Source organism: Chiloscyllium plagiosum, unplaced genomic scaffold (genome assembly GCF_037043375.1).
Source record: "Chiloscyllium plagiosum isolate Xiang-an unplaced genomic scaffold, Cpla_swu_hap1 HiC_scaffold_6, whole genome shotgun sequence".
Classification (NCBI taxonomy): domain Eukaryota; kingdom Metazoa; phylum Chordata; class Chondrichthyes; order Orectolobiformes; family Hemiscylliidae; genus Chiloscyllium; species Chiloscyllium plagiosum.
This window is the reverse complement of record NW_028270144.1, coordinates 99,465,513-99,481,776: the sequence shown is the minus strand read 5'-3', so window position 1 is coordinate 99,481,776 and position 16,264 is coordinate 99,465,513. Positions and strand designations below refer to the sequence as shown.

The window sequence follows — 16,264 nt, the reverse complement described above, 5'->3', positions numbered from 1 at the left end:
TTAGTTTAGAAAGGCATCTTGTGTTGATGCAACAGTCTGTTTCTGTGCTGCTGTACTGTTATTTGTACTTTGGATTAGTCACTGATACTTCCTCTGCTGCCCACTATTCTCTCATGATTTACCATTATGTTAAATGACTAATGCTGGTGTACTATTTGATAATCTCAATAAAGTGCCTACACTCTCAGTTTTATCCAATTCATAAATGTGTAAGTGTTACTGAAGTTAAATACTTAGGTATCTCCCATTCAGATTTAGCAAAATGTTTTGAGTCACTTCATTTCATTTAAAAAAAACACTATCAAGCAAGTACCAAAGCTTATCTTGTATGATTTTCCAATTACAGCTTTTTTAAATTTCTGTATTTTATCGCGATTTAAAGTCAGTGTTTCTCACACCCATCTATGTTTCTTTTCTAAACTCCAAAGTATTTTCTTATATTCAATTCATTCTTCCCATAACTTTACGAAAATTATGAAACATGTCAAATCTGGAAGCAGTAATTGCCCCAATCTCTCTGTCCTTCCACAAACAGTAAGCTTTTAAAAATCAGATTTGGCATATGTAGTGACTAATTACATACTTGTTTTACTCTTTGATTTGGTGATGTCTTCACTGAATTTGCCAAAGACAAAACAGTTAGATTAAAGCTCTCAGAATGTCACAAGGACCAAGGATGACATTATTTATCATCCAAAATAACTCTGTTATTTAAAATATACAGTGTTAATTACCATTAGATTTTCCCATTGCTTAATAAATCATCATACCAACCTCACTCCCTGTACTATCCCAGGAGAGAGTGCTGCATAATTCTTCCAAAGCTCTGCTAAACTATTGTTCCACATTTAGAACATAGAACATAGAACAATACAGTGTGGAACAGGCCCTTTGGCCCTCGATGTTGTGCCAACCTGTGAACTATTCTCAGCTCGTCCCCTACACTATCCCAAAACCATCCATGTGCTTATCTAAGGATTGTTTAAATCTCCCTAATGTGGCTGAGTTGACTACATTAGCAGGTAGGGCATTCCACGCCCTTACCACTCTCTGCGTAAAGAACCTGCCTCTGACATCTGCCTCACAGCGCCAGAGACCCGGGTTCAATTCCCGCCTCAGGTGACTGTGTGGAGTTTGCACGTTCTCCCCGTGTCTGCGTGGGTTTCCTCCGGGTGCTCCGGTTTCCTCCCACAGTCCAAAAGATGTGCAGGTCAGGTGAATTGGCCATACTAAATTGCCCGTAGTGTTAGGTAAGGGGTAAATGTTGGGGTATGGGTGGGTTGCGCTTCGGCGGGTCAGTGTGGACTTGTTGGGCCGAAGGGCCTGTTTCCACACTGTAATGTAATCTAATCTAATCTGTTTTAAATCTATTACCCCTCAATTTGTAGTTACGCCCTCTCGTACATGCTGACTTCATCATCCTAGGAAAAAGACTTTCACTGTCTACCCTGTCTTCCATGATTTAGTAGAGAAATCATGGAAATTTTAATATATTGTACTTATTTGTGTGATTGTTCAATATTCATGATACAATAACAAGGTATGCGATTGAAATGTATTGCAAATTGTTTACATTTTAAAAAAAACTTGGCCCAGTGAAAACCAAAAAATAGGCCCTTCAGGATTTCCAATGAATTGTTTTGAAGAATCATTCCACTTTAATGGTTTTAAGCTAAGTTTAATTAAAAAAAAGATTCTGGACAGTTCCTATAAGGATTGAACGTTATTTCTAATTCTGGATGTGTTCTCTTCAGTTTCATTGATGCATTGTAACAATTACACCAGGCCCTTTAGTTCGATATTCATCACCAGAACGTGAAGAAGTCCCTAAGATAAAGATTCGTACGATTAGTATTGCTACACTAAAATATTGCAAACACTTTTTTGTGACACTCCTGTACTCTTGCATCTCCTTCTCTGGCCCTCCTCTTAAATTCACTGGTGAAAAATAACAGGGTTGTTGCTGACCCGAACCTTGATCTTGTACAAATTAAACAACTTTAAAACTGGTTTGTTCACCAAGCGGACGGTGACATGATGAACCGGCCAAGCAATATGCGCGTATTTGCAATCGGTTATCAGTTTCTCTGGGGAGTATTGAACGAGTGTGTGACTGGTGTGAAGGATGAATTTAAATGAGGGACGGGCCAATGCAAATCACAGTTAACAGCAGAAACCGGCAGCTGCAGCCCTGTCTCTCTTCCCCCTCTCTAACACACATACAGACTAGACACAGAGGTCCGGAGACACAACAAAGGCGCTCAACATCTCGCCCTCTGCCTCTTTCATCCAGCCCATACAAATATAACAGGAAGAAAATCTCCTGGAAATAGAAGCGCCTCGGGATCCACGTTGACCTGCAGATATTGGTATGTATTATGTTACGTTTCGTGTAATCAAATTCACAGAGCAGGGATCAAATCATGGTGTCAAAGGCGTATTGCTCAATAAATATTTTCTTAATTAGTAAATTTGAGATGGGCTTTTTCATATTTGATGCTGACAGTGATGGGACGTGTGGGCTTTTAACAGTAAATCCCCTTTGTTGTAAGTCAGCCTCGGTTTAATGGACTGCAATAAGTTCTAAAGACAGACATGTTTGTCTTTTTTTCCCCTCTCTTTTAACAAATGATCATTCTAGATCAGATCAATATGGAGAGAGATTTGGAGTTTGAACATTTTGATGAACGAGACAAGGGGATGAGGTATGGCAGAGCGTCCCGGTTGAACGGCTTACCCAGCCCCACACACAGCGCCCACTGCAGCTTCTACCGGACCCGCACCCTGCAGACCCTCAGCTCCGAGAAGAAAGCCAAGAAAGTGCGTTTTTACCGCAACGGGGACCGCTACTTTAAGGGCATCGTATATGCGGTGTCCCAGGACCGCTTCCGCTCTTTCGAGGCTCTGTTGGCTGACCTGACCCGAACTCTGTCCGATAACGTCAACCTGCCCCAGGGAGTCAGGGTCCTCTACAGCATTGATGGCAACAAGAAAATCACTAGTCTCGAAGAGCTGGTGGCAGGTGTGTATTGAAACCAAACTGATACACAAATAAAATGCACGTTTAATTTATTGATGAGGCCCCAGCAATGGCTGCACTCGATTGCAGATTAATCCTGTGTGCAACTGGACATCTCAGTGTAATATACCGCACCCTCACCCCTCCCCAAAACACACACACACACACAAAAATGAAGCAAACGCAATTCAGAACAAACTCCTTCCTAGTGATGCCTCAAGCTGATATGATCGGAAATAGCAAAACGTCTGAATGAAAAACTCAAAGCTAGTAAGATTCGCTTCACTTTTTTTTTGAATTGGACCACATTTAATTCCACAGACAGTTCGTGGGAGGGAAAGAGAAACGCCGAGCTGTCAGTATTATCAGGCACTGGGGCACAATTCAAACTCCTTTTCCCAGCGACGTTTCCGTAGATTCTCCCAGAGCAGCTAACTTTCAATGGAGAAAGGTTTCTTTCTACAGCCCGCACCCAAGCCCTCCCCACACCCATCATCTTGCAGCTTTGGATTTTTGTTACACATATTAAGGATTCGAACAATGCTGAATCTTCGATTGGCGTTTATTTCTTATTCCTAGTTCACTGCAGCCGACAGAGGAGTCAATTGCCGGAATAAGAAATGGGTTGGCTGACATTGTCAATCTATAGAGAATATTAATATTCTGACTGATAATGCTCTACGATTATAACAGCAATGTAAGGCTGAGTGTTTAAAAGAAGGAAATAATCAAACAAATTAGAAAATAGAGCAAGGATAATTTCATCCCGTTCTCCTTCACCCCTACATTAGGATGCATATATAATCTGCTGACGACGTGATTTTTTCACAGCTCCCGGCGGTAACAATTAAACATCTCATAACATTTTATATCTACCCATTCACCTTTAGTTCGAAAGAATGGGCGCAATAAAATAAATACGTAGTAGACAGTACATACGAACATACAGCATATCTGCAATGACACAAAGAAGATATCTGGGTGGAGCCAGCTTGCTTTCCTTTATTCCGCTTTATTCGTTATTGTATAGAACTACATTCTTCTAAATGTAGTAAATTTTCAATGGGCCATTCGTGAATTGGTGGTTAATTGCTGGTGGTATCATATCATGAGTGTGACATTATTATTGAGCTGTACCACCGAAAAGGCGGCTGCTCTACTTATCAGTCAAGCCCTCCCCAAACACCCAATGCTCCTGGTTTGCTTTGCTAAAGATTCATATTTCAGTCGATTCCTTTTGGGTAAATCAGTTGGCAAACTATTAATTTATTGATTAAGAATCTTGCCACTCTGATAAATGATGATGGATGTTCTTGTGTGGTTAATTGAAAGGGGTCTTAAAAGGGGTTTGTGAACATTTTTTTTCATCCTGAATACCCGACATCTCCTTTAACTTGAATCTGCAAAAAAAAATGCTACAAAGAACAATGATTCAAACCAAAATGCAGAGAATCCATCTCCTTAGCTCACCTTTAACCCCGATTCAGAATACTTGAGGATGCTGTTGCCATTGACGACTGTGTTGCAGTAAATTGGATTTAGTAAGGATGGCTTTATGCTTGAATGGGGTTATCAATTTCAAAACAAGAAGTGACCCTTTATAGGTCCTGCAGTGTTTGGAAAATTTTACATAAGGGCTGTGGCCATTTCAGACTAGTGGGAAAGGTGTAAGTGGTCGGGGTCATAGTTTTCCTGTTTCTTCCCCCCCCCCCCAACCAAAGAAATTAATTTCTAAATTAATTTTCATGAACATGTCATTTTTTAAAATTAAAAAAGAACTACCATAACTAATTGTCAAGTGCAATCAATGGAAAACGTTTAATCCACTCCTTTGTGGTCAGTCTGGTCTAGAATATTATTGAGGAACTCTTTCAGAAAAGTCTTGATAGTTGACACTATAAATGAGGAGTCGATTTGCCTAGCTTAGTCATTCATCTGTTTAACTTAATAATTCAATATTCTACTGGTCAGTTTGATTATTGCACGCAGCATTAATTGGATAAGTTGGGCGGGAAGTTTCATATGACTCGTTGACTTCACCCGTACCTGTTTCAGTGCAATTTGCCATTTTTTTATCTGATATATAATACACTATTTTTATTTCATTTGTCATTGTTATTCTTATAACCTGTTACAGACTATAACTTGAGTTATCAATGCAATTTTACTGCCCAACCCAGTATAATTTGGCATAATAATAAGGGGGTGGCACAGTGGCTCAGCAGTTAGCACTGCTACCTCACAGCACCAGGGATTTGGGTTCAATTCCAGCCTTGGGTCACTGTTTGTGTGGAGTTTGCACAATTTTCTCTTGTCTGTGTGGGTTTCCTCCCACAGTCCAAAGAGTTGCAGGTTAGGTTAGGTGGAATTCCTGGTGTCCAGGAATGTGTAGATTAGGTGGATTAGCCATGGGAAATGCAAGTGTACAGGGATGATAGGGATTGGGGGGGGGGGGGGTGAATCTGGATGGGATGCTCTTCCGAGGACTTGTACTTGTTGGGCTGAATGGCCTTCTTTCCTCACTGTAGGGATTCTGTGAACATAATTTGTACATCTGACCACGTTACTTTGCTTTTCCATTTAACAGGTATATACACATCAAGCTTTTGAGTACCCATGTGTTGCCTCAGTCCCTATCCCACCTATCTGACATTTGTCATAACTATTACCATTCTGTTTGTCCCTCAGCCAATTTATTACATTTCTCTAGCTTTATCTTTAATTCTCAAATGTTTGAACATTATTATTCATTTTCATTGTGCAAGTTTGGTCAGTGCATTTCTTTCAAGTAGTAGTTGAGAATCAAATTTGAGGATGATGGCATGAGCAACTACTCAAGTAAAGAAATTCCTTCAGAACCTCCCTAAGCGGTTCAAGAAGACCCCTCATCACCACATTCTCAAAATCAACTAGGGCGGGCTATAAATTCCAGCTCAGTCAGCAATGTCCACATCCCATGAGTGAATAAACTAAAAGTGATATAAAGTTATTTACAATTTTCTGTATGTTGGTGGACTATATATACTCAAAATTTTAAAATTCTTTAATTGTGGGAGAAGGCAATAAAGCAGAGCATTTTATACAATATTAAGCGTATTCAGTATCTCTACATTGATGTATTGATGTTACTATTTGCAGGTAACCAAGTGTTCCTTATGGAAACTTTACAGTTTTTATAAAGCTTATAAATCCAAAGGCAAATTTGGAACCATCAATCTTAAATGATTTAGACCTGGGTTGGGGACACACTATGAGTGGATTCGCATTTATGGTACAGCTAACTTGAGGAAGTCTATGCTACTTTAGGAGGACAGAGACAAGTTAGTGATCAGACAGATTTTAGATCAAATTTATTGTAGAGAAATTTCAGTTGGTACATTTCAGAAAGAGGAATAAAGGGACAATATGTACTATATGTTAAAAGTTTAAAAGGAGTAAACAGGTTTAGATAAACAGATGGGATGGGATAGGGGAACCTGATCCCCAGCAAAAATGAGCATGAAGCCAATGGAGCTGGTGTTGAACAGACTGACCTATTTTTGGTACCATTGGTGAGGAAGTGTTTTCTGGCATCAACTCTGATTAGGTTAACTCTAATTTTAAAGGACTGTCCTCTCAATCAGAGTTTCTGTACCAGAATAAATAGTTTCCTATCTAAATTGTCATCCTCCTAATCATTTTAGACATCGAGATTAGACCGTTCCTTAATTTTCTATATTAAGTCAATTCGAGCTGAGTCAATGCAACCTGTTCTCATATTTTAACCTTTTTAGCCCAATATCAGTCTGGTGAATCTGTATTCCACCACCTCCTTACTCCTTGGATACATGGTGTGTGAACTGATATGAATGCAGTATTCCAGATGGCATCAAACCACAACTTTCTACAACTTCAAGATAATATTCACTGCTTTTGAGTTCAGCCCCCTTGAAATAAAGGCCAACTTTCCATTAGCCCTTGAAGTTACTTGTTGACCCTGTCCACTACTTTTTAGTGATTTTTTATCCCTCAATCTCTATGACCATCCACAATATCTAACTTCTCAACATTTAGAAAATACTCTGACGTATCTTTCTTAGATCCAAAGTGAAATATGTTGATGCCTTTTAATATTGAAGCACCAGTAAGAGGTTACCATGAAGGGCTTTCCTTCTCAACCTCCTCCCTTGCCTGAGGTTTTGTGGCCTTCAGGTTAAAATCACTACCAGTCACATCTCTCTAATAAAAGAGCAGCCCCTATGGTCTGGTAAGACTATGGCAACTCAACAACAAAACAAATCAACCAGTTTTACCCACTCAGTTAATCTATTAGTTTCTTTTAAGTCTTTCTGCTTTCATTTACACTATTTGAAGTACTCCCTATATTTCAGCAGCAAATTTAGATGCTCCACACTCTATATTTATAAATAATTTTAATCAAGGATTGTGACAAGCTGAGGCCTCATTACAGATCTGAGGGTGACATTACGAGTGTCATCATTCTAAAGTAATTCCAAACCTCTGTCCTTCCTATTTCCAAACTCTTATATAATTCACTACCAAGGATTCCAGGTTGCCACCAATTTCTTGGTCTAAGTCTTTATAAATAACAAAAAGTGCTGATAATATTCAATGGGTCAGGCAGGACCTGTAGAGAGAGAAAGAGTTTCAGGTCAAACTGGAAAAGTTAGAAATATAATAGGTTTTAAGCAGGATGAGAAGGTGAAATAATGAACAAAAGGGAAATCCAAAAGCAAGTTGCTGGAAACCTGAGATAAAAACCAGAAAATAGTGGAAAATTCAATAAATTGGGATTGCACCTCTGGTAAGAGAAACCGAGTTTACTGATACAAGGTCACAATCTGAAAGTTGTCAAAAGGGAAATGATGTAATAAAATCATTATGGCACAGAAGGAAGCTATTTGGCCAATCAAGTCCAATCTGGTTCTCTGTAATGCAATCTTAATCAGTCCTGTTCCCTTGCTTTATACCTCTGCTCTTGTAAGTTCATTTCCCTCATGTACCCATCCAATTACCTTTTGAAATCATTCTTTGCCTTCACTTCGAATGTCACTATAGGCAGAGAGTTCCAAGTAATTACTATTAGTATAAAGTGTATTTCCCTTATCACCCTGCATCATTTGCTCAAAATCCTAAATCTGTGTCCTATAATGCTTGCACCATCAGCAGCTTTCCCTTGCCTATCTTATCTAAACTTGTTATAATTTTGTACACACCTATGAAGTCATCTTTGGTCTAAGGAGAACAACCTCAACTTCTCAAACCTAACATTATATTTGTGCCTAAGAGGCTCTGCTGATGAATGTTAATTACTAAGTAGTTAGAGGTAGTAAGGTAAACAGGTGTTTTTTTTCAAGTTCCACCTGCTCAGAAGTGTGTAATAACATCTCTCAACAGGTTAATTTGAAATATTTAATATATGAGAGGTGGACTCTCGTGGTGCAGTGGTAGTGTCCCTATCTCTGAGTTAAAGGGCTGGGTTCAAGTCCTCCCTATTCCAGATGTGTTTTGTGACATCTCCCAACAGGTTGATTAGGAAATATCTATAATTCAACCTGTAAAAACAGAAAATACCTAATGTGTGTGAGATAGAGTTAACCTTTGAAGGGCTTTTGTAGTCCAGTGGTAATGTCACTCCTCTGAGCCAGAACGCCCACGTTGAAGTCCAAGCTGCTTCAGAGATGTGTCATAATATGCTTGTACAGGTTAATCAAAAATACCTAATGTATGCGAGATAGGGTTCTTGTAACACAATAGTCACTACCAATCAAGGATTATACCCTTTAAGCTGAATTTGTGCAGTAATTCTTTTGTTTTGAACTCTGTGAAATGTGAAATAGTGTAAAAAACTTTCAATTTGGCAAGGGCCCCTGTCCTACCTTTATACCCTGATGTTTTTTACCCTGTAAAAGAAATATCCTTTTACTGTTCATTTCACATCATTGTATATTTTATCTATTTAGGCTATTTTTATTTCTGCCTGAGCAGTCCCCCTTCCCCTAGACTTTTATTGGTTTAAAGTTCTTTCTGTACACTATTTATTTTCTCAGCAAGGAAGTTATTCCCAACTCAGTTCAGCTACATCTTATCATATGGTCTTAGTACTTATATTGGTGACCTGTGAAATGGCATCCCTCCTTTTTTACACTGATCCCTATCCATGTTTGTTGATTGTGAGGGAAGTCCCATGATCAGGAGGGCTTGAGTGAGTTTGGGTTTGGGAAATCTCATCACGGCTTTAGTTCAAACATGAATAAAAGAGCTAAACCCCAAATAAATAGTGAGAGTGACTGTCTTTGACGTCCAGGCCACATCTGGCTGCTGTGGCATCAAAGAGCCCTAGCATAGTGGGAATCAATGGAAATCAGGGAAACTCTCTGCTGATTGGAAATCATACTACCAACTGTAATTGTTGGAGGTCAGTCATCTCAGATCCAGGACCATGTTTTAGGACTTCATCAGGGTAGTGTCCTAGGCCCAACCATCATCAGCTGCTTCATCAGTGACCTTCCCTCTATTAAAGTCAAAAGTGGTGACATTTGCTGATAAACCTATGACGTTCAACACCATTTGTGACTCTTCAGATCCAGAAACAGTCCATGTTTGTATGTAACAAAACTGGCCAACGTCCAGACATCAGCTAGTAAGTTGCAAGTTATGCCACAGAAGTGTCAGGCAAGGTCCACACCCATTGACATTCAATGGTATTACCATTAATTAGAACTTGAACTAAAGTAGCTATATAAATACAATGGCTACAAGGACAGGTCAGAGGCTAGGAATACTGCAGCAAGTGACACACCTATTGATCCCCAAAATTGGTCCACCATCTGCAAGGCACAAACAGAAGTATCATGGAATATTCTCCACTAGTTTGGAGAACCCTATCTCCAATAAAACTCAAGAATCTTGACACTATCCAGGACAAAGCAGCTGCTTGAGTGGCAGCACATCCACAAACATCCAGTCTCTCCACCACTGACATACAGTAGGAGCAGTGTGCACCACCCCAGCTACAAGATGCACTGCAGAAATTCACTGAGGGTCCTGAAACTGGACCTTCCAAACCCACAATAACACCATCTAGAAGGACATTGTCTGCAGATACATGGAAACAATATCAACTGCAAGTTTTCCTCCAAGCCAATCACCACCTTGACCTGGTTAACATTGATTACTTCAGTGCCCTTAGCCCAATATCGGAACCATTATACTGGCATACCCATGTGGAATTCAATTTTGGATATACTGAGATGCCTTCCTCAGCCTACATCATCCATGAACAATCATGATTAGGGTGAGTTTGAAGGGTGCTACTGTCCACAGAATTATGCCTCAGCATGAATAAGCTCCTTCAGGACCAGAGGGCTGAAAAAAGATAAACAAACAGAAGCTTAAAATTTGAGAGTTTATTAATGCTATTCGGAGTAAATTTTAGAGTTTATTGTAAAAAACTGCATTAAAGTTTAGAAATGCTATAACTGATTACAGATTATCTAGGCTATCCTTTAGATTGTTAGACTGAACCTTGTCTTTGTATTTATTGAATTGGACCATTATTTTTCCATAGGGGAAAGTTATGTCTGTGCATCTTTTGAATCATTTCGAAAAGTGGACTACACAAAGAACGTAAACCCAAACTGGTCAGTGAATGTCAAGGCAACTACAACTGCACGTACACCAACATCTATCAGTAGTTCCAAAGCAAGTTCCACTGAGACTAAAGAAAATAAAGATTTCATTCGGCCCAAGCTGGTGACCATCATTCGGAGTGGTGTGAAGCCACGAAAAGCTGTTAGGATTCTGCTCAATAAAAAGACTGCACATTCATTTGACCAGGTTCTTACAGATATCACTGATGCCATCAAGTTGGATTCAGGAGCAGTTAAACGTTTGTACACACTGGATGGGAAACAGGTATACTTATATTGCTTCATGTTCAAATACTTTCTCAATTAACTGGAGAGGAATTACTAATAGTAACATGCTATCATTTCACCTCTGATTTTCTTTCCACTATCATTTTGTAGTCATATAAAAGCTTTCTGTGTGGCTTAGCATTTTGGTTTTTGAGGTATTACCTTTGGTTGTTATAATTTTTGGTTGCTTTTGAAAAATATATTCTGTATTTGCTGAAATGTTCATCAACATTTTGATCTGTGTATTTCACAGTCAAATAACTGGCAATATTTGATTTTTGTACTCCAATAATAAGTATAAGATTGCAAACAAGAGCAGAAATCAATGTTATCTAGAGCTGAATTGACTCACCAGTGGATTGATAATATTACATAAGAAAGAAGCCTTGTATATCTTCAAGGAACAATTGACAAAGTAATGTTGAAGACTAGCAAAGATGGAAAAATAACACCAGTTCAGAAAATATTTCAGAAGTAAGTTACGTAGTTATACAGACGTTGCTTATTAGACTTGAGGAAACTGGTTTTACACACAAGCTGGAGTAGGTAATTCGCCCTGTCAAGCCTGTTGTGTCATTCAGTGAGATTATGGCTGGTGATCTACCTGAAAGTGTTTGGTGGCACAGTAGCTCAGTGATTAGCACTGCTGCCTCATAGCATCAGGGTCTCAGGTTCAATTCCAGCTTTGGGCAACTGTCTGTGTGGAGTTTGCACATTCTACCTGTGTCTGTGTGGGTTTCCTCCGGGTGTTCTGTTTTCCTCCCTCAGTCCAAAAATGTGCAGGTTAGGTGAATTGGCCATGATAAATTACCCATAGTATTAGGTGCGTTAGTCAGAGGGAAATGGATCTGGGTAGGTTACTCTTCAGAGGGTTGGTGTGGACTTGTTGGGCCGAAGGGCCTGTTTCCACACTGTAGGAAATCTAATAAAAAAAAGTCATTCTCCTGCATTTCCCCATACCCCTTGGTGTCTTATATATGTCATAGTAATAATTTAAAGTATTTGTATTAAGATAGAAATTCATTGCCTTTACTTCTTAATAGTAAAATTGAAAATAGATAAGATTGTATTGTTGATGGTGAAGTTGATGTTGTTAAGGTCCAACAACAATACTGTAGAGGTAGAAAATACAAAGTGCTGGAATCATGCAACAGCTTAACAAGTTAATGTTCCAAGTTGATTATCTTTTACCAGAATCTTTCTGACCTGAAACATGCGGTTGTATTTTCCCAGCCTTATGGAGGCAAGCATGGAGGTGGAGCAAGTGGGCAAATATGGAGAAGCATTGTCGAATAGCATTCCAATGCATATCTCCCTCTGGCAATCTTTCCCTGGAGATGGATTCCGAGAAAATCAGTTGTCTGCTCTGCAAAAGTGCATACTTAATGCCCCAAATTGAGCTGATACTTCTGATATTTGCAGGTGGTAGAGCAACCTCCTCCACCTTAATACCACCCCTGTACCACAACCTTTGGCTGCATAGGCCACAACTCAATGATAGCCACAATGCATGCAGCAACTGTAAGGCAATTGGAGGTACAGGATCTATATAGCAAAGAGAAGCCTCTGCTTATAAAAGGCCACAGTTGTCACTGAAACTAATTAATTGAAGGTGGTTTTCCCCCCAACTCACTTGCCATACTGGTGTAAATCCCATTTGTTTTCATTCCATGAAATTCAGGCTTATAATTAGCAACCTTAGGGAGCTTGTGTGGGCAGCACAGTGGTTAGCACTACTGCTTCGCAGCACCAAGGACCTGGGTTCAATTCCCGCCTCGGGCAACTGTCTGTGTGGAGTTTGCACATTCTCCACGTGTCTGCGTGGGTTTCCTCCGGGTGCTCCGGTTTCCTCCTACAGTCCAAAAATGTGCAGGTTAGGTGAATTGGCCATGCTAAATTGCCTGTAGTGTTAGGTGAAGGTGTAAATGTAGGGGACTGGGTCTGGGAGGGTAGGTGTGGACTTGTTGGGCCGAAGGGCCTGTTTCCACACTGTAAGTAATCTAATCTAAAAAAACCTCCATACTGAAGCACTCTTGCAGTCTCCAAAATACCTGAGTCACCTTTTTCGCTTGGGCTGCTGATTCTCTTGAGATCCCACCCTTCTTTGATTGGCTGGCAAACTTAGAAGAAGCTAATTAGGAGACCTCTTCTGATCTTGCTCCTGACATTAGGGTCAGAAGTTCGAGAGAAAATTCTGAATCCTTGACATCTGTATAGAGAAAAACAGAGCTACTGCATCTGCTGAGCATTTCCAGCATTTTCTATTTTAGCTGTTCCAGTATACTGTTCAGGAAAATACAATCTTTTAAAGTTCATACCTTATGTGGGTGAAATTACATTTAGGAAATCATTGCAATTCCAGTATAGTGACAGCACTTAAAAGTCAGAGCGTATTTTTAAGATATTTTTCTCATTTTTAATTATGTGTTTAACTTCTTTCAATCTTGAATAATCAGGAAGTTACACATAACTATTTTAAGCATATAAATTGTGATTTCATTGATTGTAGTTGAACTGGACCAATGGAGAAATGCTTTGTTTGGCAGCAGGTCAACAAATATTGAAGGCTGAAGGGAACCAGTATGTGTGTGCCAATAGCTATTGTAAAAGGTCTAAGCATTGAAACAAAACACAATACCACAATTTTATATTGTGAAGCAGTATGGATTTCAACATCCATCATACTGGTATTACGAGACTAGTATTGTTAGTTCTTTTGATTTTTATTGTAGATAGAAGAATGTGCAGTTAAGAGATAGATAGTTAATTAGATGAATGTTAAAAATGTTATTATGTACATTTGGTTGTAATAAGACTCTCCCAAAATGAAAATTGCAGAGGAAATAGATCAAACACAATTTTATTATTTGTTACTTGCGTTTCAAATATTCCCATGGAATTTTTTTTATCAGTAAAGTATGTCTGTAAGTCAAGGTTAGTAGAGATTACCTTAATTTTAAGAAATTATTGGAAGTAAGTCAATAAATTGTCTCTTATCATTGATTCATGTTATGTTTGAATTTTATATATGCCTTCAATTGTTTGACAGTAGTGTTCTGCTTGTTTAAAGAGCCTCTCTTACCAATTACTAATCTCTTGACATACTATAATCAATAGATTAACCAGTCTACTTCCTTCAGTAAATTGATAGCAAATGGAAGTTTATCACTGACTTTTAAAAAAAAAGAAAAACAAAACCCATATTTTCTTAATTTCTGCTAATACCACAAATAGAATATGTGGAGGTTAAGATTTTTTGACGTACAAACCTTGTATAGATACTGACAGAACCAGTCTTCCTATCCTGAGCTATATTGATGGAATTAGAATAATACATTACTATAGCATTTTTAGAATGATTCAAAGGTTTATATTACAAAGAAATATTATTTCTAGATGTAAAGCAGCGAATACAGTAGTATGCTGGTATGTTGATTTTTTTAAGTATTCACTGATTGTGTCGTAATGGGATCATATCTTCTAGGATTTGCCAGTGCAATTATAATTTATTTAAAATTAATTTGTGCCTCTGTTTCTTAATATTGTTATTTTGCTTTGTCTAAATGAACATTCACCCATGACTGTGGTAAATAAATATCAGTAATGTTCTATGATGCACCATCACATTCATATAATGCTCAAAGTTGGTGCAATAGGTCGATCAAGGATAAAATATTATTAGAATCTCAATGCAGTTTTGGAAAGTTGAAATTATTTTTGAGAACACTCCGCTAACTTTGGAAACTAGAGCAGGACAAATGCATTAGACATTGACGGAGCTATTTTAATTGTAGTGTTGTTGACCACATTTAGAGCTAGTATCACTGGGCTCAAAGTGCAACCATTTTCCAGTTGTAAAATTTAAGAGAAAGATTTTAAATGCACTTACACCTTGAGATATGTTTTTTTTCAAATTGAAATATATTCCAATGGAAGGGAATAGGAATTTGTTTAATGGGTAGGAGTTGGATGTTTTTCAGTTTGAAGTGATGTAGATAGTAGCATCCACGGTGTGGAAAGGTCAGTTTGGGATCAACACTAAGAAGAAAAACTTTATCGTGCATGATTTGGTATGACCTACCTCCAGCAACAATACTTACGTTAACTGTAACATAAGAAACTGGGTATGAGTATCACAGTGTTGAAAAATCTAATAGACATTAATTACAACTAACAATTATATGCAAATATTACATTCTTTACGCACTTAAGCGTCTGGGCTAGTATTAAGCTATAAAGTTACAACAGATGAACATATGTCCAGTAGAGCATCATGCTTCAAGTGATTCAAGATAGGATGGAAAATGAAAATTTTATGCCCTAATGTCACATGCCATGTTAGTTGTGTCATATGACCCTATCTCTTAAAGGTGTGCTGAGACATGACACAACATCCCACTTTCTCCAAAGATATAAACTTATCCTAAAAAGATACACATGGTCGTACATAGGCATGTGCTGTCAATTTGATAATTATGCAAATTTACAACACTTTACAAGACTAATATTTCAATCTTCAGTGTAATGCTTTGCAGCTTTTGAGAACTCATCAGATGTGGTGATCATATATCCATCTGGAGAGATATATGTTGTTCTCTGTTGTGCCTGTTGATAACTTAGTTGGTCTTGTTGCTGGTTGTTGTCATTCAGCATCACCACATAATCATCATTGGAGCATTCTTCCTTACTGCCTTTGGGCATGACTGCTGTGTCAAACATTGGTCTGAACTGGCTTCTGTTTCCTTTGCAGTGTAGCACTATCAATAATGACCATATGATTTGGGCTGGTTGCATATTTTATAACACTGTACTGGCATACAAGTATTTGGATTTCTAACTCATACTCTGTCTGGTGCAATGTTTTAGTAGTTCCCTAACTGCACATTCATCATGTATCTCTTTCATTCTTTTCTATCTTTAAAGATGAATGACCAGTGTCTTGTAATGTTTGGAATGCTGAGCAAAGTGTTTTGCACTTGCCTTTGAAGCATAAGTTGTGTCGGAGATGGTAATGTTTTTCCCATAGATATTATTGTGTTTTTGTGCAATGCAATGGGAAAATCTTGCTTTGTTGCTTGACATTACACGATCATTGATTTCATAGTACATACCATTATATTCTGGGAGGTTATTTGAATGTGCGTGGTGGGGTATTGATGTCATCCACTTAGTAAATGCCTTGAAACAGTTTGTCAGCAAATGGTGATCCATTGGCTGACACTACCCATCCCTGGACACCAAATAAACTAAAGAGAGTTAATAAACTGAAAAATTGCGCCAACCATGGCCTTGTTTGCATTGCTAAGATATCAAACAATGGAAAATA

General features: G+C 38.4%; 1 protein-coding gene across 6 annotated transcripts in view; it reads left to right on the top strand.

Moving 5' to 3' along the window:
* Window positions 1-1,964: 1,964 nt before the first annotated feature.
* Window positions 1,965-16,264, top strand: part of dclk1a (doublecortin-like kinase 1a) — a 349,384-nt gene continuing 335,084 nt past the window's right edge. The window contains exons 1-3 of one of the 6 annotated variants that reach the window (XM_087988274.1): window positions 1,965-2,369; window positions 2,642-3,022; window positions 10,590-10,936. In XM_087988274.1, the coding sequence (XP_087844400.1) occupies window positions 2,653-3,022; window positions 10,590-10,936 (717 nt within the window). In that variant the 5' untranslated portion in view covers window positions 1,965-2,369; window positions 2,642-2,652. The remainder of the gene's footprint in view (window positions 2,370-2,641; window positions 3,023-10,589; window positions 10,937-16,264) is intronic. The other 5 variants (XM_043692071.2, XM_087988275.1, XM_043692070.2 and 2 more) reach the window with 5 other exon arrangements.